This window comes from Antechinus flavipes, chromosome 5 (genome assembly GCF_016432865.1).
Source record: "Antechinus flavipes isolate AdamAnt ecotype Samford, QLD, Australia chromosome 5, AdamAnt_v2, whole genome shotgun sequence".
Classification (NCBI taxonomy): Eukaryota; Metazoa; Chordata; class Mammalia; order Dasyuromorphia; family Dasyuridae; genus Antechinus; species Antechinus flavipes.
Window position 1 is genome coordinate 63283437 of NC_067402.1, and position 27836 is coordinate 63311272.

At 34.7% G+C, this 27836-nt stretch overlaps 1 protein-coding gene across 1 annotated transcript; it reads right to left on the minus strand.

Annotated features, from left to right (window-relative positions):
- Positions 1-328: 328 nt before the first annotated feature.
- LOC127538547 (uncharacterized) lies at positions 329-19728 on the minus strand. The gene is made up of 6 exons (XM_051962358.1): positions 19674-19728; positions 17330-17483; positions 13911-14071; positions 9581-9784; positions 7742-7923; positions 329-5857 (listed from the first exon to the last, which is right to left on the minus strand). Exons 1-6 carry the CDS (start codon positions 19726-19728, stop codon positions 329-331), a joined length of 6285 nt encoding a protein of 2094 aa, XP_051818318.1.
- Positions 19729-27836: the final 8108 nt, after the last annotated feature.

Here is a 27836-nt window from a genome sequence, read left to right on the forward strand (position 1 = left end):
ATGCTTTGAAAAATAAAAAGTTTTAATTAAAACAAAAACAACAACAAAAAACATGATTTGAACTGAACCAACAAGCAGTCTGACAATGGGCAGGTAGCAAGTAGCTGGTTCTCTTCAACAAAAGGAGAAGTTGTAACTGAATTATTCAGTTATTTGTTAATATGGATCAAACTTCATTATTAGTTGCTGTGCTGACCCCACCTCTGTCTTCTAGAGATTTGCAAAAAGCAGGACAAGATTTTACAAATTGATAAATCTCATACTTTCCATTTTGTAGTTAAGTTTTCCAGCATTTTCCAGGGACTTCAAAATGTTACCTTCGGTTATCTTAAAAATAAGTGTCTTGATTTCTATCACTATGTCCATTATCTTCTATATTCTCTGATGGTTTCTCCAAAAGTGAATGGATGGTCATCAGAGTTGTGTTGGGATCAAGTAATCTGACAAGAGGAACATCCACTTTTTTGTCGCTGAAGAGTTTATTTTGTAGGGTCATAGCTGACATCGAGTCCATGCCGAGTGACATGAGAGAGGTGTTCATTGTAATGTCCTCAACATTGGTATTAGTGAGTTCACTTATTAGAGAATAGATATAATCTTTAGTTGTCATCTGAGATGAATCTTGATGAACCGTGCTATTAGTTTCACCCGCTAATTTGTATTCATTCCGAGCAAGAGAAGCAAATCGGATTTTAAAAGATGGAACCTGACTAAAGAAATAATTGCTCATTCGTTTGAAATCAAATTTAACTATTGCTTGCTGAGGATTATTTAGAAGTAAGCTTTTTTCAAGGTATTCATAAACTTCAGATTTCTGAAGAGTAAGTATCCCCTTGCTTGCTAAAAACTGTTGAAGATTCTGTTTGTTTAGCAGCAATCCAAGATTTAAAGCTCCCCAGTTAATGGATTGGCCAGCAAGACCACAGTTCCTGCGGTAATGACAGAAGATATCTAGAAAGGTGTTAGCAGCAGCATAATTAGTTTGGGTCGAATTCCCAAGGAATGAAGTAACAGATGAATGACAGACAAAATAATCCAGCTCATGCCCTTTAGTAGCACAATGAAGATTTATAACTCCTGCAACTTTGGGACTTAGTACTTTCTCAAAGCGAGTGAGATCCAGAGCTTCAAGATGTGCATCATCTAACACGACTGCACTGTGAAACACACCTTTGATTGGAACCTTTGGAAAGTTGTCCCCAATGGAACTGATCACCTGGTACACGTTCGTGTGAACACTCACATCACACTGCAAGCTGATGATCTTGCAGCCTTTATTCTGATCTTCCAAAGATCGTATTTCCTCTTGTAGCTCAGCGTTTGGACTTCTTCTTGAAAGAATCACCACATAGCCACCCCCATTCTGGACTATAAATCTGACTGTTTCAAAGCCAAGACCAGAGAGTCCGCCAGACACAATGTACACTGCCTTTGACTGAAACAATTTCTTCCTTGTTGCAGTCTTAGGTATTTCTGAAACTTCAGTTTCTGGCAATTTACCTCTCAACACAGCCAGTAGGATGGCTGGGCAAGTGAAGTAGGAGAAAAGAGCTGGTTCTGTGTCCACAACAGACCCAGTGGGTTGAAAAATGGAATAGGTTAATTTTGTTTTCTTTGGAAAAGTCATTGATTTTGCCCACTTGAAGACAGCTCTACTATTTTGTATTAAAGCTGACTTCTGAAAAACTGGATTAATATTAAGGGTGTGAACCTGGATATGATCGTGACTGTAATGAAAAAGCTGCTGTAGAAATTCAGGCTGATGACTCCCATGTAAAACCACCACGTCTCTGAGATTTGAAAGGTCAGACAGCATTTCTGTGGAGAAGTTAGTTAATGAAGGCAGAAATATGAGTGCCTGACATTGTTTCACAGTTTTGTGTAGATCAGGAGAGGGGGAGAGAAGACTGGCTTTCCAACCCATATCTTTAGCTGCCAAAGTCAGTACTTGCCCTAAAATGGATCCTAGATGAGTAGAGATAACAGATAAAGGGGCAAGAGTCTTTGGTTTTGGCAAAATCTGAGTGAGAATCCTCCATGCTATTATGAAATATGAAACGCAGGGTGTATCTTTCAAAATTGGCAATTTGTTGGTTTTGAAACAGGTCATCTCAGGAATTAAGACCCTTGATGATGCTGTGACTGGGAAGCATGTAGCAATGTGATCACCTATCTTTACTTCTTTTACTCCTTTGCCTATGTTGGTTACTATGCCACTGAAGTCCAGGGCTAGCAATTGATGTTGTTCCACAGTGTGCTCCGTCCAGTACAGAGTCTTTCCAAAGGTTGAACTGGTGGTGCTAACTGGAAAATAGTCTTCCGAATGGATACACATCCTTTCCATTTGAACCTCAATAGCGTGGTTTTCAAGGTGAATGACCTTGGGCTCTGTTACCTGAGCAGACAGGTCTATTGCTTTATATGGATTTGCTGTGTATAAAGTCAACATTCCTGAAGTTGTTGGTCTTTCAGGAGGGAGTTCAAAGGGAGTGTGCTTGACTTCTGTAAAGTACATTTTTCCCTGATCAATCCAGAGTTCAGGATAATCTTCCCCTTTATATTTAATGATAGCTTCTGCTAAACTTTCTATGTCCTGTGTACTTGTAAAGCTGATATCTATCATCTTCAATGTGATGTCTGGAACTTCTACAAAACAGCACCTCATCATGCCGGACAGAGCAAAACCAGGATTAATGTGATCAACATTTCTTGATGTTGTTCTGTAAGTGATTAGAGTCACAGAACAATGAGCATTTTGTTCCCTCAAAGCCAAAATAATTTGACGCAGTGTCTCACAACACTTGGCTGACTGTTGCATGATTAGTAATCCCGGAGAGTCTTCATTGAACTTTTGAATTCCCCACATGAATAATACGTTGTGGAAGCCCTTGATCTCTTTTCTCATCAAATCTCTTTCTGACTTTTCAGATTTTTGAATTGTTTCCCATTCCTCAAATGTAATATATTTGGATTGACTGTGTAAGTATTTTTTTAGCTGCTTAGCTATTCCAAATTTGTCAGCAAACACCAAGAATTGGGGTGATTCAAGTGAATACCCAGCCATTGGCACTGAAGAGATTGGTATCCATTTATTTTCAAACAAAAAGTCATCATTAGCAGATGTCACATATGTGATCCCAACGTGCTTTAATTCTGCCAAAACCTGCCCATGTTTATCTGTAAAAAACCCACAGACTTCTAAGTAATTCTCAGTGGATTTGTTGGCTTTCATATATATCTTCATTTCCTCTTCCAGGGGTTTGAAGACTACAAGGCTGCCTATGGTAGAAGGAAATGCAGCCTTTCTTCCAGCTTTTGTGCTTCTGCTAGCAATGATAGCTGTCATCTGTAAGAAGCAGTCCAGCAACACTGGATGAATGTGATAGTCATGCATTTCCTTTCTGGTTGCCTCATTTACTTTAAGGGTTGCTATACCTTCCTTCAGTTTATCACAGTAAAAAATATCATCTAGTTGTTTAAAAATGGCACCATATTGAAAACCAACAAAAGAGAGGATTTCATAGAATTCTCTGATGACTATGATTGACTTACATCTTTGGAAGATGCTCTTAAGAGAGAGATGTTTGCATTCACTTAAATTTCCTTCTGGAATTTTTGTAACTTGTCCTCTTGCAAAAACTGCAGATGGTGAGAATATTTTGAATTCAGTTGCTGTCTTTTTCAATTCAAGTTTGACCTGCAAGTCAAGAGTATCTTCGTTTGCCACACAGGGAAGTAGAAAACTGATGCTCAGCTGACATGTACTTAGAGGTATTTTAGGTCTTGAACTGATCATTATTGAAGCTAAGCCAACTTCAGCAAAAAGGGCCCCTGGAACCAAAGGTATGCCATTGTTTTTGTGCTCATAAACATAGGGTGTTGTATTCTGAGATATGGTGCAGGTGATTTCCAAATTGCTGTTTACACTGTTAATGAGAGGGTGACCGGAATGGTCTGGGCTGTGCTGCTGCTGATTGCTCTTGAGGTATGTGTTGAGTTTCTGATGATCAAATTTATACCTCGGATATTCTGTTGGAACCACCTTCAATCCATCATAGAAGTGTAACCAATTGAGATTATATCCTGATTCAAATAAATTTTCTACCAGGGCAAAAAGGGTCTCATAATCTTTCTCTGCTTGCAGTGCAGGCAAAACAACACTTTCTTTTCCTAAAGTCTCTTTAATATTCCTATGTAATACTTGTTTAGGAGCTATTTCAATGAACATTACATTGTCCTTTCCTTGAACTGAAGCTTTGATGGCCTGAGTGAAAGCAACTGGTTCTCGAATGTTTCTGCTCCAATATTTACTTGTTGTGAAATCCTCTTCAGAAGCTCTTTTTCCTGTCACTGTTGAGAAAATTTCCACTTCTGGCTCCTGCCTCGATAGATCCTTTATATTCTCTGTAATATCCATGATTATTGGATCCATCATATGACTGTGATAAGCAGCAGGGACTTCTAATTCAAAGAGAAATACGTTTCTTGCCCCAAATTGCTGAGATAGTTCTTCACGAAATGCATTTATCGTATCTGCTTCTCCAGATATTGTGCAGGAATTGGGACTATTGAAGGCTGCAATGCATATCTTTCCAGAGTGAGGGGCTAAGGATTTTGAGATTTCCTCTACAGGAATGTTCCCAACAACTAACATTTTCCCCCCAGTGACCTTTGCCTGAAACTTACTCCTGTAATAAATAATCTTCACAGCATCCTCAAGGGTGAGATACCCCGCACAATGGGCAGCAGCTACTTCCCCAACCGAATGCCCCACAATTGCAGCAGGTTCAATGCCCCAGAACTTCAGGAGGGATGCTAGAGCCACCTGGATTAGGAAGAGGAGGGGCTGAATGATGGTGGGTTTTGAAAAATCATCAAATTCTTCCTCTATTAAATCCAACAGATTGATAGGTGCATATTGGAGAAACAACTTGGAGATTTCTTGGCATTTTTCTCTAAACACTGGTTCTGACCTGAGCAGGACTTTGCCCATTCCCTTGTAATGGGCCCCATTACCACAGAACACAAATACTAATTGAGGAATCCCTTTCCTTTGAGATGTTTGAACTCCAGTTGCCAAAATAAGTTGTTGCTGCAGATTTCCTAGGGAAGTTGTCACAAATGCTTTTCTGTATTTGTAGTTGACGTGGCTTCTTCTACAGGCAGATGTATAAGCCAGATTCTGTAGAGATACATGATCATTCTCATGCAGCTGTTGAGCTGTGTCTTCGATTGTGAGCGTGAGGGACTTACTGGAAGCTGCAGAAAGTATAAATATTTCATAGGGCCTTTTAGAAGGTATATCCTGAAGTTGCTGCTTAAACTGCTTGACGACAACGTGGGCATTGGTCCCTCCAAATCCAAAGCTGTTTATGCCAGCTATTCTGCCAAATTCTGCAGATTCTTCCCATTTCTCTATTGCTGTTGGAATGGAAATATTTAATTTTTCTGTGTTGATGCTACTGACATCCTCTGAATAGTGGAGCGATGGGACAAACTTTTCATGTTTCATCATCAAAAGGACTTTAATTAGACCTGCTACCCCGGCAGTTGACTCAGTGTGGCCAATGTTGCCTTTCACTGAACCAACTTTCAGAGGAGGTAGGTTTCTAGCTCTTCTTCTACCAACAATGTTGCCTATGCTCTCTGCTTCAATAGGATCTCCAGTAGGTGTTCCTGTCCCATGAGCTTCGATATATTGCACAATTGATGGGTTGATGTGGGTTGAATAAATGCTCTCTAGAAGTTTCTCCTGTTGTTTCTGAGAGGGCTTGGTGATGGGAGTTACTGATCGTCCATCCTGATTCACTGCACTGATGTTGATAACACCCCAGATTTTGTTGCAGTCTTCCAGTGCCTATTATATTAAATGAAATTCAGTGTAGATGCAATGGTATTTAGGTAATATTTTCTGATTAAAAAGTAACATCCAAGAAAGCTCCACTACCCCCAATTGACAGTCAACATTTTTGTCTTATCTAAATAATTTAATTTCAAATTTTAACATAAAATTTTGACATCAGAATAATGCACTGAAATGTACCATGGATTAATGGAAAGACTTAAAATGATCTTGACATCATCTATTAATGGGTGTCTTGAGTGGTGACTTTTTACTGATGTGGGATCAAACTTTCATCTTCACTATGAAATTCTCTTTAGAACTCCAAATCTCTAACTTCTGAAATAGCTTAGAACTCTTTGCAGAGAGCTTCCTTTTAAATTCTGGAGTGAAGGAAAATCATTTATTTTTTTCCTCTGAAGGGGAACTAGTCCATTTCATCTAGTTCAGCATTCATTTTATTGTAGATAACTTAATAGTTAAGTTACTTGTCCAATTTATATACTCATTAATAGTAAATAAATAAATAGCAAATCCCCCTCCTAAAAAAAACTCCAGATTCTCTAGGATCTCCCAGGATTTTGTGTTTCCTTTCACCACCATCCTATCTCAACATCATATGGAGAATCAGTTTATGATTTTAGGATTCTCTCTGTAGTGCTTGATAGAAATTAGAACTTTACTTTTAATTAATTAATGGATTGGCCAATTTATAGGGTTTCAGGAATAAAGTTTTAGAGTTGGGATACTTACAGTAAAGCACAAAAGAGGATCTAAGATGCTGACTTTGTACCTTATGGCAAAGATATTAATAGCTTTTCTTTTTCATCATTGTGTTAACTTTTAAAATAGTAGGCATATACATCTACTATATATTTTCAGAATAATATCAAAGACCTATCTTTCATATCCCTATATAATTTTTCTGATGAGGGATTTTCTTATCAAAATTGTATAGTTGGAAATTCAGAGGAAACAGAGTTCCTCACATCTCTTCCAAGAACACAAAAGAGCATAAAAATTGCTTAGAAAAAAATGAAGAAAATAAAAATAACCCAAAAGATAAAGTGAACAAAGCAGAGTAAAGTGTCAATACAATTTGAAAAAAAATCCAATACTATAGAGTGACCAACCTTCTCCCCTAGTAGTACCAGGAACAAAATAAATTAAAAATATGTAAAGCATTTGGAGAGAGTCTTACATGGATAAATAACAAAAAGTGCTTAAATTAAGCAAAAGCAATACTGATAAAAATGGTACAAGACCAAATAAAATGTTTTACAGAAATATTTAGAAGTCCTGGGAGTCACTTAAGCTAAAACTTAAAATGGTATATAGATCAGGAGGTGATAGAGAAGTAAACTAACAAAGATTGAGACTATCATTGAATTCCATTCAGTTCATCATGCATTTTGAAGTTCTTGTATTTCAGAAGCCTTGTGCTAGATGTTGGGGAGCCAAAGGCAAAAATGAAACAGTACCTGTCTCTAAGAAGCTGATATTCTTCAAGGGGTCACAAGATATATATCATAATCTGAAGAGACCAATAAAATGAATCAAAATGGACCCATAAGCTGAAATAGCAGAAAATAGGATTGCAGAGAATAGAAACAAATTGAAAAAAACTGGCTAAAAGAATTAGTGAACTATCCAAAGAACGAAAAAAAACATTTAGAGGTAAGGAACAAAACTGGGGGATAGATTAATAGTGCAATATATCATCTATTTATCTCACAGGGTTGTGATGGGAAGAGTCTAGTGAACTGTGAATTGCCTTCTTTCAAGGGCTGTATGCTATATGCCATCATGTGAGTTGTTATTAAGTAAAAAGAATCAATTATGTGGATATTAGACATTATTGGATTTTCATGAGGGAAACTCCAGAAAAAAAAATCTTACCTTCCTTAGTGGTTTCAGTAAGACAATGCCACAACCTTCTCCTCTTCCGTAGCCATTTGCTTCTTTAGAAAAGGGTTTACTCATCCCCTCAGGAGATATCATTTTGGCTTTACTCAGTGACACATATAGTAAAGGGTCTAAAATAATACTCACACCTCCACAAAGAGCTGCCTCACAGTCTCCTGCAATGAAAAAATAAAGGAATCATTTCTTTGAAATTCTTCTCATTGTTCTTCTTGACCACGTCTCCCACATCTTTCCCCATCAGGCAACTATCCTAGGGGCATCACCTCACATCTGGTCTTATAGCAAACAGCCTTTTGATTCAATGGGTTCAACTCTTCCCCATTTCCAGATTGATGTGATCTCTTATGTTTTTCAACTTCTATAAAGATTTTTAAATATTTTACCTTATTTTATAATATCTTCTACTATTGAGCTATATTAAGAAATCTTTGCTGTTCTACACACAGATTATAATTTTTCTCCTTGTTTCTTCCTTCCTTCTTTCTTTCTTTCCTTCCTTCCTTCCTTTCTTCTTTCCTTCCCTCCTTCCCTCCCTCCCTCCTTCCTTCCTTTCATCCTTCCTTTCTTCCTCCCCTTCTTCCTTCCTCCTTCCTTCCTCTCTCCCTCCCTCTCTTCCTTTTTACCTTCCCTCTCTTCTTCCCTCCCTCCCTCCTTCTTTCCTTCCTTCCTTCTTTCCTTCCCTCTCTCTCTTCCTCCCTCCCTCCCTTCTTTCCTCCCTCTCTCCTTTCTTTCCTTCCTTCTTTCCTTCCCTCTCTCCCTTCCTCCCTGCTTCCTTTCCTCCCCACTCCTTCCTTCCTTCCTTCCTTCTTCTCACAGTCCTTGTCCTCAAGAGGCTTACAGTCAAGTAAAGGACATAACACAGTACAGGATAATACAGTAAAGCAGTTTGTGATGTAGTATCATATGAGTGGTACTAGCAAATATTGTATTCACTCAATTCTCTGTGTTCATGCTGATAGTATGTTCTTGGCTGATTGGTTCTCCCTCTTCAAAGTCGTATTATTTCTCTGTATCCTTAAGGTTCTTTCCTTGAAGATTCCTGTCTGTATTCTGCTATATATTGGTCACTTCTTCCTCTAAACTCTTATATTATTTAAAAAAATATCTTATCATTCAGCACTTAGTTATATACTATCTTTTATTGCTTTCTAATTGTTTCATGTCTGTTAGTCTTATTTTTTCAATTGAATTATAAATTTCTGAGATAAATGCTATGCCATATGCTTTTATTTTTTCTGATTTAAAAAAACATTTTTAGTTAAAGTTTTGAGCTTCAAATCCTATCCCTTTCTCCCTTTCTTTTTCCCTTCTCCTTGAGACAGTAAGCAATTAAATATAGGCTATTTATGTAAAATTATAAATGTGAAACAGACTGATTGTTATCTCAAGTTTTCCCCCCATTAAAAATTACTATTTTATTTATTCTAGTTTAGTTCTAAATTTTCCATAATGTGCACCTTTGAATGATTTACTGTGCAATGTTTTGATTAACTATAAGAAGATTAAACCCAATTACAATGTTCATGGTGATGAATACCACCTTTTTTACTCACATTCACTTGTATCTCTCCTGCCACCACTACCATTACTGTAGTCATAATTGACACTAATAGAAATTAGCATTAAGGGCTGAGAATACAAAGTTGCCCCACTTTTGTAGCTGGGTAGATATGACATATCCATTAAAAGATAAATAACAAAAGAATAATAATTATAATAAGATAAACAATAACACAGTGTTAGCATCTGATCTTATCATGTACTGTATCTAGCATAGGAGTGTTTTCTAGGTTGCTGAAGTCCAATGAATACCTTGTTTAATTGAGAGGCAGGCAAAATGTAAGGCAGCAAGAGATGAAGAACAGGCAGTATCTATACAAAGGGATGGTCCAGTTAAGTGAAAAACATATGAGATCCTGTTTGCTGCAATTGTTGGTGAAGATCCAGTGACATCATAATGGTTCAAAATGTTGTAAAGATTGCGAATTACATTTGCAAACTCTTGATTCATCAAACCTGAAAAAAGTGAAAAAATTAATTCAAAGAATTATAAGAGATTCATGAGAAAACAGCATAATAAATATGAACTCCAGTTTTTATTTACTTTTAAAACTTAATGAAATTATATTCCTCCCTCCCTCCTTCACTTTTTCATTATTCATTTGTTCATTCCTTCTTTCTGTCCTTCTGTCCTTCCACACAGGCTGACTTGGTTTACAAAGCATTTTCTCTGTACTTTTTGCAAATGTATTTTCTCTCTTACTTTTTATTTTATGTTGTATGAGGTAAAAAACTATGTCATATACCTTCCAGCATTCAATGCAATATTCTTGTGTATAGCATGCACCAAAGAAGTGGTTTTTTTTTTTTTATTTGAATTGAGAGTGGTTACTCTGTTAGGTACCAGGTACAATGTGGTTCAGAATACAAAGATTTATTAAAACATTTGTTCCTGCATTCAGGAGACTTACAATCTAGTAAAAAGTACACAGCACAAGTAATATAGCATAGGACAGTAGGCAATATTTCATATGGATGATACTATAATGCCCCAAATTCTTTTAGGTAGGACCTACAGCCTGAGTTTCACCCTTAATTCTAGGACAAAAAAATTTAAAACCCTGATCAGAGCCAGGATTTATTTTCTCCAGCCATCTCTAGAAGTGAGGCTTTGCTCCTGACCCAGACCCTTTGGTTAAATGTCTGCTGTTGATGTCTGACTTGTCTGGACCTCCCCAAACTAGCCTCTACCAGATTTCTCTTTTTTAGATTCCTAAGCCTCTGACCAAAGATACATCTATTGCTATACTGTCTTATCCGTCTGTTCTGAATCCTTCTGATGCCTGCTTCTAGGACTTTCCTGGCCCATTTTCTCTATTCCAGAGGACCTTCAGATTTTGTTCACCCTAGCCTATAATCCTCTAATTAATCTCCCTGAATCAAGTTTTGCCCATCTCCAATCCATCCTTCAGCTGCCAAAGTGATATTCCTAAAAAACAGATTTTATATCAGTTACTTGCTAGATAAACTCCAGTGGTTTCTAATTAATGCTAGGATCAAATACAGACTCCTCTGTTAGGTCTTAAGATCTGCATAACCTGGTACTTCCCTTCATATAGACAAATGAATCTTTGTGTTATTGCTCACTTATGAGACTCCATTTCACATATTCATGACCTTGGATAGCTCCAAGCCTGGAATGCACTACCTCTATACATTCACTTCTTAACATCCTTAATTTAAAGCTCAGTTCAAATAGTATGAAGATTTCCTGAACCCCCCACCCCCACCCAATCTACCTCCGATATTAGTATTTCCCTCAAAAAATTATCATGTATTCATTTTTATGTATTTAATATATGCTTACTAATGATTGTCATCTTCACAGATAGTATGTAAGTTCCTTGAAAGCAAAGACTTTTACTTTTGTTTCTTTTCACAGGATCTAGCACAGTGCCTGAAAGTGTTTGCCAAATCCATGGACATTGATTGATAAAAATACTTGGAGGACATGACTCAAAGGAAGAAGAGGTAAAATTCTTGGAGAATAGGCTCCAGAAGAATGGTGTATTATTACTCATTATGGCTAGGGAAAGTTAATTAAAGACATAATATTTAATCAGGGGGTTGTGAAATGAGTATGAATTAGAGATGCAATGTATTTTGCTACAATGTGGCTTATCACTGCTAAGTATGAGAAATAACTCTCCCAAAATGGGATGAGTTTGTGATGGAAGAAAAGGATTCGTACTTTATGTGGGAATTGGTCTAAATTCTGAGGTCTATTTTTAGCCTAAATTTCAATGCTTCTAAGTAATAAAGGTCTTTACTAAGGTGGTAGTTGTGGAAATAGAAAGGAAGAAATAAATATGAGAAGAATTGACAGAATTTTATTATTAACTATGGAAAATAAAAGTGAGGGAAGAAAAAAATAAAAAAAATAAAAAAAGTGAGGGAAGAAAAAAAAAAGTGAGGGAAGGATTGAAGATTGCACTGTTCCTAGCACATTGCAAGCATTTGATTAATGCTTGTTGATTGATTTTGTTTTTGTTTTGTTTTAGCTGATTATTTTTATGCCTGGGTGACTGAGAAAATGATGGTGGCATCTATAGAAAGAGGGAAGTCAGAAGAAGGAACTAGTTTAGGGGATTGAGGTTAGGGAAGGAAAATGGTTAAGTTCTCATTTAGTCATGTTGAATCTGAGGTCCTGAAGGTCTATCCAAGTGGAAATCCCTAGCAGAAAACAAGAAATGTGGAGAAATGTGGAGATGGGCTTCAGAAGAAAAGTCAGAGATGAAGCAATAACTTCAAGATGTGATTTTAGAAATCATGAGACTGGATTAGGTCTCTGAGGAAGAGAAGTCAAAGAAAAAAGAAAGTCAAGAACATCATCTTAGGAAAAGTTCACATTTGGGATAGGAAAGGAATGATAGGGGAAGATGTCAGAGAAAGACAAATCAAAGGGTTGAGCAGAAAAGCAGAAGAATATTAGTAGAGCCAATGGAAGATAGTGTTTCAAGAAAGATGGGGTGTTCAGATATTTCAAGTTATGCAAAGGTTAAATAGAGGGTGAACTGAAGGAGAATCATTGATTTGACAATAGGATACTTATGATATTTAAGAGAGAAATCTTAATAGAATTATAGCACATTGCAGAGGTATAAGAAGTAAATAGGCAGAAAAGTAAAGAAATAAAAAAATAGAAAGGCTACTAATCTTTTGAAAGATTTCTTGATGAAACTGTAGTCTTCTTTGTGGCACAGACCTCCCCTTCTCTAGAGACAAAGAGATTTGATTTAAGTGTCTGCATGTGAATAGATAGATATTACTCAGAGTTGTCCAAATTTTGTGTCTTTTGACCTTGAATGGCTTCCTAAAGAGTGACAATCTATTGAACAGTCTATGAAGGGGCTAAGAAGATTGGCTCAGATCTGTGATATTGAGTGAAAGCCAAGAAACAAAGGCAAAAAAGGGAAATAAGGAGTACAGAAAGGTGTTGAGATGCTTGGAAACCATCTACAACCTTTTAGAGTTTCTCACTCTTTCCTGCAAACATTATCTAGGAGTTTAACTAGGGGAGCTTTATCATTAGTGCAGGATTTCTACCCATCTCTTTCTCTCTCTGGAAAAGGGAAATCTTTCCCATTTCCCAATTCACCACTTGTTTCTTACCTTTCTTTCTGATCATCTTATAGATATAGACAAAAGGCTTTGAAAAACTCGATTTCTGTCTCTTTTGCAAGAACATACCAAAACAGCTTTTGCAAGATATGTTTCTTTTTACTATTTATTTTCATTCTGTGCAATTTAAAGCTATTGTTTTTAATAACTACACAGTTCTCTACTAGAAGTTTATCTGTGGATCCACAGAGTAAGATTAGGAATGGGAAATTCAGTACTTAATGGGAAGAGCAAATTTCAATTTTTATTCCCAGAACACCCTGAGTAAAAGCCAATTAGAATGAGAAAGATTATCCATATCTATTTTTTTATCTTAGGGCAAGTGAACAAATAAAAAACAAATCCCAAATAAAAAACAAATCTAGTGTAATGGTTGCCTAATTGAGATTTTTGCTTGATGGCATTTTGTGTATTGCTGTTGCTTCCTATTTTGGAGCAGGGAAGGGAGGGAGTAATTATGTGTGTCTGACCATTTGCAAGGTAGCTTCTGGTCACCTTGACTGACTCTTCCTCTCTTTCTTTGAGGGATACCCTTCATATCCAGATATTACAAATGGAAGACCTGTTAACAGCTGAAGAGTGTACAATGTCTAGATGACCTGGGGTTTTTTACCCACATAATGATAAACTTTTGTTTTCTTTGAATTAGTATAAACTGTTAGGATCAACAATAAAGGAATTGTGGCAGGACTCTCACTTAGGGGAGACTTTGCTATGAATGAAGTTCCTAAAATTTCCTTTTAAATGAATTATTCTTGCTATTTGGGTATTAAACACAGTTGCTTCTAACTATTGAAAAACTGAAAAGGGCTTTTGGTTTCCTTTAATTTTTAGCAAAAGTGTATAAAGCTCTGATTGAGTGTACTACTTTAGTTTCTTGGTCCCTGATGGTATTAAAGAATTTCTTGGTCTATGAGTTGGAAAGGCTATGAAAAACATCACTGCTAGATTGCTATCTCACCAATAAAAACACCAATTTTGGACCCAGCTACATCTTCAATTGGAATTCCAGCATCCTCCAGGGCTCTATAGGAACATTCTAGGAGTATTTTTTGCTGAGGGTCCATGCGTTCAGCTTCTGCATCATTTATTCCAAATAACTTGTTGTCAAAATCGTTAAATCTGTGAAAGAAACAAAAACAATTTTGTCTGAAATATATTCTGATGCCATACTTGAAGTATTTTTGAAACCTTTGCTTTCTTTTTCTTTTGTTGCATAGTTTTTTAATTAAGTAATTTAGAATTAAAAATTGAATGTACAAATAATTAAGTAAAAGGCTTGACTCAAGTTTAATTATAAGCAGCAGAAATCAAAAGAAGCATTAGTTCATCTTCCTAAGTCAAAAATTATGGGCCAAAGGAGTCACTGCTCCTCTGACAGAATTACTGCTCTCAAGAAACAAGGGTGTGGGCTACATACATAGCTGCTATATTTTTCCAGATGTCTGAGGACAAGTCACAGGTCTACAAGAAATCTCTTTCTTTCAAACACAAACAAACAAACAAACAAACCCTAACTAGCTCACTCTTCAGAATCAAACTGATGACTTGGAATGAAACTGCTGATCTTGGACTTGACATTGATACCCAAGGAAAACCCCTTGGTTCTCTGATCCTAGCTATCATTCATTCCCCTCTGATGTCTGTAGCCAGGATGCCTTGGTTATAGACCCTATGATGGAACATGAGGTGGTTTGCTACTAACCCAGTTGATGGGCTTCCAGATGGGACATGGGTTATGGATGGATTTCTTCTAAGTGACAGTAATCAATTGACTTGGTTTGATACTGATAAATCACCCTTTAACTGTCCTGTCTGAATGATTTTGATGTGACGTTGAGAATTGCTGAGAAGCCTCAAGGGTTTGACTGGCATCTCAGAAAGCATCTAATACACTAACCACATTGATTTTCTAAAGGAAAATGAAGTAAAAATTTTTTGTATTGTTCTTTTTTGGTCAAGGAGTAACAATACCAATGGATTTTGAGAATGATTTAAGAAATAAAGATGTGCAAGAATAGATCACACAATAGAATTTACCAAACCCTAACCCTACTTGTTAAAATGTTCCCCCCCCCCAGAGGTAATTGGAGTTAAGTGACTTGCTCAGGATCACACAGCCAGAAAGTGTTAAATGTCCGAGGCCAGATTTGAACTCAGGTCCTCCTGACTTCAACAAATGCTGTAAAAAAAATTTTTTTTTCAATCTGTAATGCTACTGACTTTTCTTGCTTTGACAGTAGCTTTTCCTTTTGGAGACTGTCACTCTTAGTTTTTTTTAACTCTCATAGTGTCAAATTATAGTTTTAAAATACATCTGTTAGCAAGGTAGTGATGATAAGAAAGTTGTTAGATTCTAGTTCCTTAATATTCCTTTCTTTTACTTGTATATTTCTCCAAAGGGACTTCTGTGTGTTGGAGATACACATAATAAAGTACAACGTACAGAGAACCAAGAATCTCAGTTCATTTTTTCTAAGGTATTAAACTCATCCAAATATTTTCCTAAGTAATTAGAAAATTGAGATTTGGGGATGAAGAGAAGATTAAAAGAGAAAACCAATAATAATGGAAAATCACAAATCTGCTAGCATCCATGTAAAACATTGATGAGAGTGTATTTCTAGCAAAACATGAAGCATGACAAAATACCCACTGAAGTCTTATATTTTTATTTCTTAGGTTGCAATGGAATATATGCACTAAAATGTAAATGAAAATTTTAGCAAATAGGACATTCCAACAATTGAGTATTCTGATATTTTTCTTAGGGAAATGAATTTTAGAATATCAGATTTAAGGAGTCTATAAAGCTCTAATTACTAAAATTTTAGCCGATAGACACTTTTTCTCATTTCTTATCCACTGAAAACTGGAAATTACTGACATGCTTAATGCCAATTTACAGTAAAATATCTACATCATAGCATAATATTCAAATTGCTAAAGAAGCTAAATGAATTACAGGAGGAAATAGTAAAACTATTTTAGTAAGGAACCTCAACTTTCCTCTCTCAGAACTGGATATATCTAGCCACAAAATAAACAAGAAAGAAATTAAGGAGATGAATAGAATTTTAGAAAAGTTATATATGATGTGCCTCTGGAGAAAATTGAATGGGAATAGAAAGGAATATACCTTTTTTTTCAGTGGCACATGACATCTACACAAAAACTGACCACAGGAGGAAGTAATGAAATGAATTATGATTATGGATTTGATTGATTATCAACAACAAAGAGGAACTTACTACTGAAATAGAAATAATGGGAAGGTTGGCTGAGAATTTATGATGGTGAGAGAAAAGAGAGTTGGACATAGTTTGACACACATCTTAAAATTCTGAAAAGCAAATTTCAAAGTGTTGAAAGAAAGAATATGTGAGATCTCAGATTGAAATTTCACTTGGAATTCATTCAATAAACAATAGAGAAGACTAATGAATGGAAATCTGAATATTCAAAACATTATTTCCATTGAACAAGAAATGGAAGAGTTACCCCCCCAAAAAAAATTATTGAAGAATCATAGGAAATTGATCACACAATTTAGATTCTTTAAAGATAGATACAGATGATGAATATAGAAACATCACATATTCCACTCTGATGTAATGATGTCTTTTGTTTAAGCAATTCAGGGGAAAAGATGAGGGTGAAAGAATGGAATTGCTTAGATGTGGAAGAGCTATCAATGACACAAAAAGTCAAAAGTGAAGCATTTAGTCCATTCCACTTCTGTTTTCTCTACTAAGGAGAATGATCTCTGAACTGGATAGAACAGAACAAAAGTGGTTATTAGGGAGCTGATAACAAGGGACATATTAAGATAGAACCTAGCTTCCCTTTTTTAGGTCAGAAACCCTGTTAAACTAAAATGTCAGAGCACTGGGAGAACTGGCAGAAATGATTATTGAGTAAATTTCCATTATTAGCCTCATCTTAAAGATGAAGAAAACTGAGAGAGACAGGTGAAATAACTTGGCCAGGATTACACAGTTAGCAAATGTCTGAGGCAAGACATGGAATCAGGTCTTTCTGACTCCAACTCTAGTCTTCTATATTCTGTGCTGCCATCAACTAATCATATGATGGTATATCTGAAAAGATCTTAGGGTGTTAGTGAGCAGCAGTCACAATCAATGTGAGTCAAAAAGGTGATACAGTAGCATCAAAAATTAAAAACTGCTGAATGGAATCTTAGACTGGGTTAAGAGAATTGTATAGGACTAAGTGAAATGATTTGGATTGATGACCAAATCTAAAAAGAAACAAGTCAGATCGGGTAACAAATGATTGTTAGAATGGTTCCGAAAATGAAATGCTCAGTTCAAATGAAAAAAAAAACAATATTTTGAAATTCCAGTTAAGTTGCCTTACCCTTCAATAAGAGCTGCTTCTTTTGACCGACTTTTACCTGGTGTATTATCATTTGCATCATACCATTCTTCAGTATTAAATCTTTCAGGTGATATCTCTACCGTACAGTTTTGGCCTTTCACAAGTACCTGCCAGAAGTTGTCAATCCCTTCACCTGTTATAGGAATATAATGTTTCAAAGTTAATGAAGAAATTGCTAGGCAAGGCCCTGTACTGGCACTAAGTCAATCAAGTTTTTCTCTCTCTCTAAGCAATAAATAAACAAACAAACATATAAAGGTTTTGTTTGTGCATGAAGTTTAACTCCCTACTCTATGCTCAGTGGTGGGGTTGGAAAAGGAAAAGGAAAAGTCCTCTTCCTTTTGAATCCTGATTGATCTTGCTCAGATAGGAAAGAAGTTTACAAAAAATAGAGCCAAGATTAGTGTCAGAATTAGCACATTTCAATTATATAGATATGTGGGAAGTGACATAGATTTGGCAAGGAACGATGAGTGGTGGAAGGAAGAGTATCTCTCAGCCTGGACATGCTCTTGGGTATGGCTCTACCAAGCAACTTATGATGATGCAGTAATGAGGAATAATTGACATTCTATATAATTTAGTTGATGAACTCCAAGAAGCTGTCTCAGAGATTCCTTTTGTGATAGAGATGTGAATCAGGAAAATATTAGCTTGGGGATATCCTAATTCCCTAATTTGAGTTTCCCATTGATTGTGCTCTGACCAACAAAGAAATCATGAGTGGAACAATCTTGGAGGATGCTTGTTAGTTTCTGATAGGACACCAGACAGAGAAATGTGACTCTAAACAACCAAACCATTCCTAGAGCTCTTCTACTAAAGACTGATTTGGGTTGCCTGAGACTGGTAGGAATCTTGGGCACCTAAGTCCTAAGGTGGTTATTTTAACATGTTGGGTTTCATCTTGCTTCTATCATCTTTATAGAGAACATTATACAATTAAATTTTGTTTGGCTGATGAAATAATAATAGCTAGCATTTTGACAGTGTTTTGATATTTGCAAAGCTCTTGGTAAATATTAATTCATTTGAGATAGTTGTTATTTTTAATCTCCATTTTACAAATAAGAAAGACAGTTTTACAATTAATTAAAACAGAGGTAAATGATTTGACCAGGATCACAGATATTGTAATATCTGAGCCTTGATTTGAATTTAGCTCTTCCTAACTCTAGGCACTAGACTATCCAGAGACCTGTAAAATATGACTATATTATGGCATGCTCACTTGATTAAATTTCATTCAAACTTTTCCTCAAAAGGCAAGAGGTATAAATATTTCTTTCCCAGTACCAAGAGGTAAGGGTTGGAAGAATCTGATTTGATAAATCTTGAATTCCCCCCCACCCCAGACTAATGAGATAAACACTGCTGTCTGTTAGGGCAGGGGTTAGCAAACTCCTAGCCTGAAGGCCAAAACTAAGAATGTTTTTATTTTCATTTTTTCAAAACAATAAACTTTTTTAAAATCTAGGAGAGAAAATGCCATTTACATAGCACCTATTGTCCCAGGCATTATACTAAGTGCTTTGCAAATTCTGTCATTTAATCCTGCAAGATAAGTGCCATTATTAGTCCCCATTTTATACTTGAAAAAATTGAGGCAGAGGTTAAATAACTTGTCCAGAGTCACAATTAAGGGAGCAATTTCCTGAAATGGGATTTGTATCCAACTTTCCTTGACTTCAGACACAGAACTTATTTATAAATACATCTAATGGTTGAGTGCAGTTGATTTGCCTCAACATGGCAAGCCAAGAAGTGATTTGTTATTAAGTGTACCTTCAGGACCAAGGAAAGCTTCATTCCTAGTCAATGCAATCTAAAGCTCCTGGAAACAAGGAAAGCAGTCAGGGCTGATGTGTAGTACTAAGTCACCCTGGTAAAGTGGAATTATACCAGTTACTCATCTGTTCTTGTCCTCTATGGACATTTACAAGCCAATGCTCCTCCATTCTTCAATGGGTTGGTAGTCATAGGTATATGTGAACCTTATCTCTAACTTCTGTACTGACAAATTAGGTATATGGAAAAGTAAGTGAGTTTATAAGTACTGTGATGCTCAAGAACCTTAGGATCTGTTCTCCTTTATGCTACAAAGTTCTGTCATTTCATTCTTAAGGACACTCCCATCCACTGACAGGGATCACCATTCTTCTACCATTTAGTAGACAGACTTAGTCTGCTTAGACAGTCTTCAAATATAGTGATATTCAATGGTGATTAGAAATGAGATTCTGGACACTTGGACATTAATAAGAACAATTTGTGAAAGTTTAGAAATATTGTTGGCTTTTGTCATTATTACTACCATACTCACCCCCTGGAAAGTTGCAACCAATTCCTACAATTGCAATTTTGTCATCTGTCTCCATTGTTTCTCACATTTACCTGATAGCTGAAAAAAAAAAAAAAAGATAGACAACACAGTACGTTAAAACCTATATTTAAAAACATTAATATTTTCCCCCAGTAACACCTAAAACAATTTTTTACATTTGTTTTTAAAACTTTTGAGTTCTAGGTTTTCTCTCTTATTCTCATCCCCAACTCCCATTAAGAAATGTGAAGTTATGCAAAACACTTCCATAAAAGTCATATAAAACCTATATTTTTAAGGTAATGTGGCAAAACTGAATACTAAATTTGGGGGGGGGGGCAGAAGCCTTCATGTCTGGACAAAAATAATTTCTAAGATCTTTAAATTTTTAATTCTGTATTTCTATGAATAAGGAGAAATTATCTACCTCAGATAAAATAGAAATTGTTAGAACCATTTTCTTTGAAATATTCTTTGCATATTCATATATGCCTCCAAGATTCAGAATTGAGACTTTTTTATTTTGACAATTAAAATAAAAAGTAAAAGAGTAAAAAATAATTTCTAATCAGAAAATTCTTAATGTTACAGCCACTTATTTGATTGGGGGTAACAGTAATATTTGACTTGGATCAATAGCAAAGAAATTAATTTAATCCTCTACTCCTCAACTTTCCATATTTTTAACTGCAGAGGAGGTGATTAAAAAAAACTTATGGGCAAACTAAAGCTATAGTCAAAAAAACAAATATTGGACAGAAGATACTTTATTAGCAAGCCAGGTAGGCTAAGGGAGTCAAAGGTTTCAAGAGGCCAGACAGTGGTGAAATTAAGCCCAGTTAGAGTAATGGTGAGTTTTCTTCGTTCTGCAGAGTACACTGGCATTTATCTAGAGTCATATTTAGGTAGAAAATGACAGAAAACTTATCTAACTGAATGAAATTCACACATAATGAAAAGCAGCATCACAAGTTTCAATTATAGGAAATTAAGGCATAGAGAATCAAGTGATTTGACCAATATCATAGAATTAATTAGGCTCATAGGTTGAGAGCAGAGGCAGTATGGTATAATGGCTAGGTCAGCATTAAATTCAGGATAACATAGGGTTATGTCCTGTCTTTGACACATATTTCTTGTGTAACTTTTGAACAAATCATTTATTCTTTCAGTGTCATAGACATCTTTCTAAGCAAGATTGTGAACTCTTTGAGGACTGGGGTTATCTTTTGTCTTTTTGTATCCTCAATGCTTCTTACAATGTTCCCCCACTGATAAAATCAGAGATACAATTTTTAAAAGTCCCATGTATAAAAATTTAAAGTATTCAAAGATTTAGAATATAAATATATATTATATATTAAAATTATTTTATGTTTTATATATTTTAAAATGACATAGTACATTATATTTTACAACATAGCTATGATATATTATTGCATGATTTCATGTCATATATAAATACATTACTATTTTACTATTTAACATATTATTACTATATTATTTTAATTATTTAATATACTATTATATAGCATATTCTATATTACATATATATAAAATCAATATGTGTAAATATACATATATAGATATTGTACATATGTAATATGTGTATATATATATATAAATATAATATGTGTATATGTTCAAGCTTTGAGCTTGTCATAATTTGAAGTAAAATTAAAACAACTAGTAATGATATGTAAAAATAAAATAAACTTACAAATATAAACTCCTTGAGAGTAGGAACTCTTATTTTTTGTTTTTCTTTGTATGTTTGTAAGTTTATTAAATGTTTGTCAAATTTAGTAAAATAACACAATTTCATCTAGCACCAAATTTGGCATTTAATAGGATTCACCTTGCCTTTCATTTAGAAAGATTTAGCCAGCAAGAATCCTCCTTCAGAAATTTACTTGTATCAATGTCCATTTAGCTTCATGGGATCAACCACTCAGAGTGCTGTGATTAGGCTTCCAGGTCCAGATTTTTGCCAATTAAAAAAGAGATGGTTTATTCTTACCTTTAGTACTTATTCCTCTCTTCTCCTAAGATGAAGGTTTTAGACTCGTTTTCATAGTCTCCTTATATAAGCAGACAGGATTTTAAATGATTATCTAATGAGTCAGTGGTTTTTTTTTTTTTTTTTTTTTTTTGGTTTGTTTTTAACAGTTTATAGATGAGAGATAAATTAATTTGTAAAAGAGCCTTGACTAAAGTTCAAAAAAAATCTCAGCATTTCCTTCATTCCAATAAGTAATTGGCCTGAAGTAAGTATCTGACAATACCCTGATTCAGCAGAAGAATAATTTTATTGACGATAGGTTTCGTTTTCTGACACGAAAGAAAACAAAAGGATTCAAAGTATGAGAAGGAAAATGGCACATTAATCCCTCAATTTCACATCTTTTCTCTAGAGGGAGCCTCTTGATAGTCAATTGATAGTCATTTCAAAGATGTATTCCATCCTTCAAATACTCTATTTAAAACAAATCAGATTAAACAATGCTAATCGCAGTTTGTTACTGACTTTTCCTCTTATATCCAATTGTAATCCTCTATTATATTTAAAATTTCTTTGCCCATGATTTTGCCGTTGGAAACTAAGACTAATGGCTCACTGATTCTGGCTCTTTCTTCATCTTTTTATATTCTTTCTGTCCATGTACTTCTTTGATACTCTTTGTCTTCTACTTTTATCTTATTCTTCCATGTAGATTTTACTTTTTTCTCTCATCAACTTATTGTCTTATCTATGCCCAATACCCTATGCTTCTGTCATTCCTGTTTCTTCTTTTCCTGCTGTTGTTGTGGCCCAATGGTTGCCCTAAGCTGCTTCTATTAATAATTATATATTATATTTCCTGCCTTTCCTCTTAAGCTAGCACTTCTTTTTGTCCCTTTTTCATACCAGCTACCTTCTTCCAAATATTCCATCCTTTTTTTGTTTGACAAAATGCTGTAGCCCCTCCATTCATCAACAAACCCCATGATATTCTTTAATTTTTTTTGATATTTCAGTTTATCACAACCTTGATTTTCTTTTTTCAACTTAATTTTTATCCTGAACTTAACAAATATTAAAAATGACCATTTCATATAAAAAAAATAGAAGACAAAATAGTATTGGCTATTAAGTTATTTCTTATATCACTTTCTTTCTCCGACCCCCCTTCCCCCCACCCACCCATAATAATGGTTTTATTTTTATTTTTTGGTAATTATTAAAATTTTAAATTAAGCGTGAAAAGAAAAAAATGCCATATATACAGGAGATTGAATATAAAATAATAAATTTCCATTTCAAGAAAACCTATATAATAAATACTACACTCTTTTTTTTCAAAGCTGCCCAGCTTTCCTTTGCTTCCTTGTTGGTTTCTTTTAGTTCTCTGCTCTGCACTCTTAATTTTTCCCTCCCCCTAAAGAAAGGCATTATTAATCATGAATATAGTATATACATAGATATCTATAAACATAAATGCACATATTCATGCATACACACTAAGTCCATACCATGCTTATTTCCTCCTATCATATTCCTATCTTTCTCTGAAGATGGATAGCATCTTTCTTTATAAGTGTAAGTCTTTCCATGTTTTTTCTAAATCAACCAGCTCATCATTTTCCATACCTAACAAGATTCCAGTCAAATGCATCCTATCTGAGAGATGATCTATGAAAGTTTTCCCCCAATTTTCTGCATTCCTTCTATTCTTGGCCACATACATTCTATTTTTACAAGAAAATTTTAAATTAATGGGAATTACCCTTTTATATGCTTTGACAATGTTCTTTCTCACTTTATAATATAGTTTAAGATTTAATACTGCTGTATTTACTTCTCTTACATGATGTTGCTGACATAAAGTGTAGTTAGTATTGTTTTAGACCATTTAAAAGTCCTAGAAAGTATAAAATACCTGAGAACGTACCTGCCAAAACAGACACAAGAACTATAAAAACATAAACATAGAGCAGTTTTTATACAAATAAACTCAGATTTAAATAATTGAATTGGTATTCCACGAGTAATATACAGAGAAATGTTCATATAATGAAAGATATTCAGGTTTCACAAATAATGTTAACTATTCCCATCCCAAATCCTTGAGACTTACTTAGGTCTGTCTCTCTTTGCTAGCAAATTAATTCCATTCAATAAATAATAAATAGATACCTACTCTATGGAAAACATTCCCACTGTACACAAAGACAAAATGAAAGAATTTCTGTACTCAAAGAGCTTACATTTTTTAGGATAATAACATGTTTATGAGGACATACAACAGAGTACATATAAAGTACTGTAATCTCAAGAAGGAGAAAGGGCTAATAAATAAAATAAGAAAAGTTTTCTTTTCTTTCTTTCTTTCTTTTCTTTTTTTTTTTAAGAATACGGCACCTGGAAAAAGGAAATACAAAAAGCTAATGAAGAGAAGAATGCCTTACAAAACAAAATTGGCCAATTGGGAAAAGAGTTACAAAAACTCACTGAGGAAAATGATTCCTTAAAAAATAGAATTGAGCAAATGGAAGTTAGTGACTTTTTGAGAAATCAAAAGGCAATAAAGCAAAACAAAAAAAAATAGAAAAAAATATGAAATATCTTATTGATAAAAACAAGTGAGCTGGTAAACAGATCCAGGAGAAATAATTTTAAGATTATTAGTCTACCTAAAGAGATCTAACTCAGTTTCAATTGATCAATGATGGACAGAAGCAGTTATACCCAAAGAAAGAACACTGGGAAAAATGAATGTAAACTGTTTACATTTTTGTTTTTCTTTCCAGGTTATTTTTACCTTCTGAATCCAATTCTTCCTGTGCAACAAGAGAATTGTTCGGTTCTGTACATATATATTGTATCTAGGATATACTGTGACATATTTGACATGTATAGGACTGCTTGCCATCTCAGGGAGGAGGTGGAGGGAGGGAGGGGAAAAATCGAAACAGAAGTGAGTGCAAAGGATAATGTTGTAAAAAATTACCCTGGCATGGGTTCTGTCAATAAAAAGTTATAATTATTAAAAAAAATTAAAGTCTCTTCTGTTCAAGGGGGGGGAAAAAAGATTATTAGTCTACCTGAAAGTCATGATCGAAAAAAAAAATCTGGACATCATTTTTCAAGAAATTATTAAGGAAAACTGTCCTGATATTCTAGAACCTAGAGGGTAAAGTAAAAGTGAAAAAATTCTACTAATAATCTCCTGAAAGAGATCCCAAAATAAAAATTTCCAGGAATATTACAGCCAAATTCTGGAACTCCTACATTAAGGAGGAAATATTGCAAGCATCCAGAAATAATTTAAGTAAAATAGAGTCACAGTCAGGATAACACAAGATTTAGCAGCTTCTACATTTAATGACCAGAGGGTTTGTAATTCCAGAGAGCAATGGAGCTAGGGTTGCAATCAAGAATCACCTACTCAGCAGAACTGAGTATAATCCATCAGAGGAAAAGGTGGTCTTTCAATGAAATAGAATGAATGGAAAATATGACTTTCAAATATAGGACTCCGGAGAAGCAAAAGGAGGTAATCAAGAAAGTGATGTCATAAGGGACCTGATAAGGTTTATCTGTTTATACATGAGAGGATGATACTTAAAACTCATTAGAATGATCTCATTATTATGGCAGTTAGAAGGAAGATATATAGACAGAGGGTATGGGTGTGAATTGAATATGAAGAAATGATATCTTTTTTAAAATTATGAAATTAAGGAGTGACAGTGAAAGAACACTGGGAAATGAGTGTGGACCACAACATAGCATCTATACTCTTTCTGTTATTGTTTGCTTGCATTTTTGTTTTTCTTCTCAGATTATTTTTACCTTCTTTCTAAATCTGATTTTTCTTGTGTAGCAAGACAACTGTATAAATATGTATAGATATATTGTATTTAATATATACTTTAATATATTTAACATGTATGGGACTACCTGCCATCTAGAGGAAGGAGTGGAGGGAAGGAGGGGAAAAATTGGAACAGAGGTTTTTGCAAGGGTCAATGTTGAAAAAATTACCCATGCATATGTTTTGTCAATAAAAAGCTATAAAAATAAAAAAGAAATTAAGGGGTGAGAGAGGAATGTACTGGGATAAAGGGAAAGGGAGAAATGTACTGGGGTAAGTATCTGCCACAAAAAAAGGCAAGAAAAATCTTTTACAATGGAAGGGAAGAGGGGGAGGAAAGAGGGAGCAAGTGAAAATTACTCTTATCAGAATTGGCTCAAATAGGAAATTATATACTCAATAGGGGAATAGAAATCTATTTTACCCTGCAGAAGGGAAATGACATAAGGGGGGTATATAATAAAAGAGAGGGCATATTGGGGGAGGGAGTGGTCAGTAGCAAAATACTTTTGAGGAGGGACAGGGTGAAAGAAGAGAGAATAATGGGGGAAATACAATTAGCAATAGTAATTGTAAGGAAAATTTTTGAAGCAAGTTTCTCTGATGGAATATTATTATTCTCTGGGAAATGATGAGCAGGATGCTTTCAGGAAAAATCCTGGAAAGTCCTCCATGAACAAAGTGAAATATACTGTATACAAAGTAATAGCAATGTTCTGGGATGACTAGCTGTAAATTACTTTGTTATTCTCAGTAGTTCAATAATCCACAACTACTCTGAAGGATTTTTGAAAAACCTTATCCATACCCAGAGAAGGAACTGATCAAGTCTGAATACAAATCAAAGCATTCTCTATTTCTCTCTGTCTCTCTCTTTATTTTTAACTTAATTGTTCTTGAGGGTTTTTATTTTCATTAGAGTGGGAGATCTATGTTTTCTTTCACAACTTGATTTATATGGAAATGTTTTGCATAATTTCACATGTGGTTTCTTAATTGTGGATGGGGATAAGGGAGAGAACCTGGAACTCAAAAATCTTAAAAACAAATTAAAAAGAAAAGTTTTGAATGTAATTTGGGGAAAATATTAAATAAATAAATTTTAAAAAAATAATATGAAAATAGTTTATGTCTCCACAAAGACCATGTCAGAGGCTCAAAAGCATTTGAAATGACAAATGGCTATCCCAAGATTTTAAAAATATTATTAAGGGTAAAATCTAATATTTTTAGGAGCACTGGTGTTAATAAAGCAATTTCTAGAGAGACAGAGTTTAGGCAAGGAAAGTCAAATTTATAAGAATACAAGTCATTCCCTGATTGATAAAAGGCCAAAGGATATGAACAAACAATTTTCAGATGAAGAAATTAAGGCCATTTATATTCATATGAAAAAATTCTCCAAATCACTTTTGATTAGAAAAACACAAATTAAGACAACTCTGAGTTACCAGACCATACCTCTCAGATTAGTTAAGATGATAGGAAAAAATAATGACAAATGTTGACGAGGATGAGGGAAAGCTGGGACACTAATGCATTGTTGGAGTTGTGAAATGATCCAACCCTTGTGAAGAACAATTTGGTACTATGCCCAAAAGGCAATCAAATTGTGCATACCCTTTGATCCAACAATATTACTATTAGGCCTATATCCAAAATATATCATAAAAAAGGAAAAAGGACTTACATGTACAACAATATTTATAGCAGCTCTCTTTGTGGTGGCAAAGAATTAGAAACTGAGGGCATGCCCATCAGTTGGAGAATGGCTAAATAAGTTATGAAATATGAACATAATGGAATATTAGTGTTCTATGAGAAATGATAAGCAGGTGGATTTCAGAAAAGCCTAGAAAGGCCTACATGAACAAATAGTTCATGAGTGATGAGAGTGAAGTGAAAAGAACCAGAAGAACATCATACACAGCAACAAGATTACATGATAATCAACTGTGATGGACGTGGCTCTTCTCAACAATGTGGTGATTCAAGGAAATTCCAGTAGACTTGAGATGGAAAATACCAATCTTATCCAGAGAGAGAACTATAAAAACTGAATGTAGATGTGATTTGTTGTTTCCTTACTTGTTTTTTTTCTTTCTTCTGTTTTATCCCTTTTGATGTGATTTTTCTTTCATAACATGACAAATAAAGAAATATATTTTAAAGGATTGCACATAGTTTGGAACACAAAGTCTTAGAAGAATGAATGTTAAAACTCTCTTTCCATGTATTGGGAAAAATAAAATACTATTGAGAAAAGAAAAGATTTGCTGTCATCATCAGAACTAGGGATAACACT

Coding starts and splice junctions, on each gene's coding strand:
- LOC127538547 (XM_051962358.1), bottom strand. CDS start 19,728: ATGGAGACAGATGACAAAATTGCAATTGTAGGAATTGGTTGCAACTTT. Junction 17,484..19,673: donor TGGTTGCAACTTTCCAGGGG/GTGAGTATGGTA, acceptor TTCCTATAACAG/GTGAAGGGATTGACAACTTC. Junction 7,924..9,580: donor CTGCCTCTCAATTAAACAAG/GTATTCATTGGA, acceptor TTTTCATTGCAG/GAGACTGTGAGGCAGCTCTT.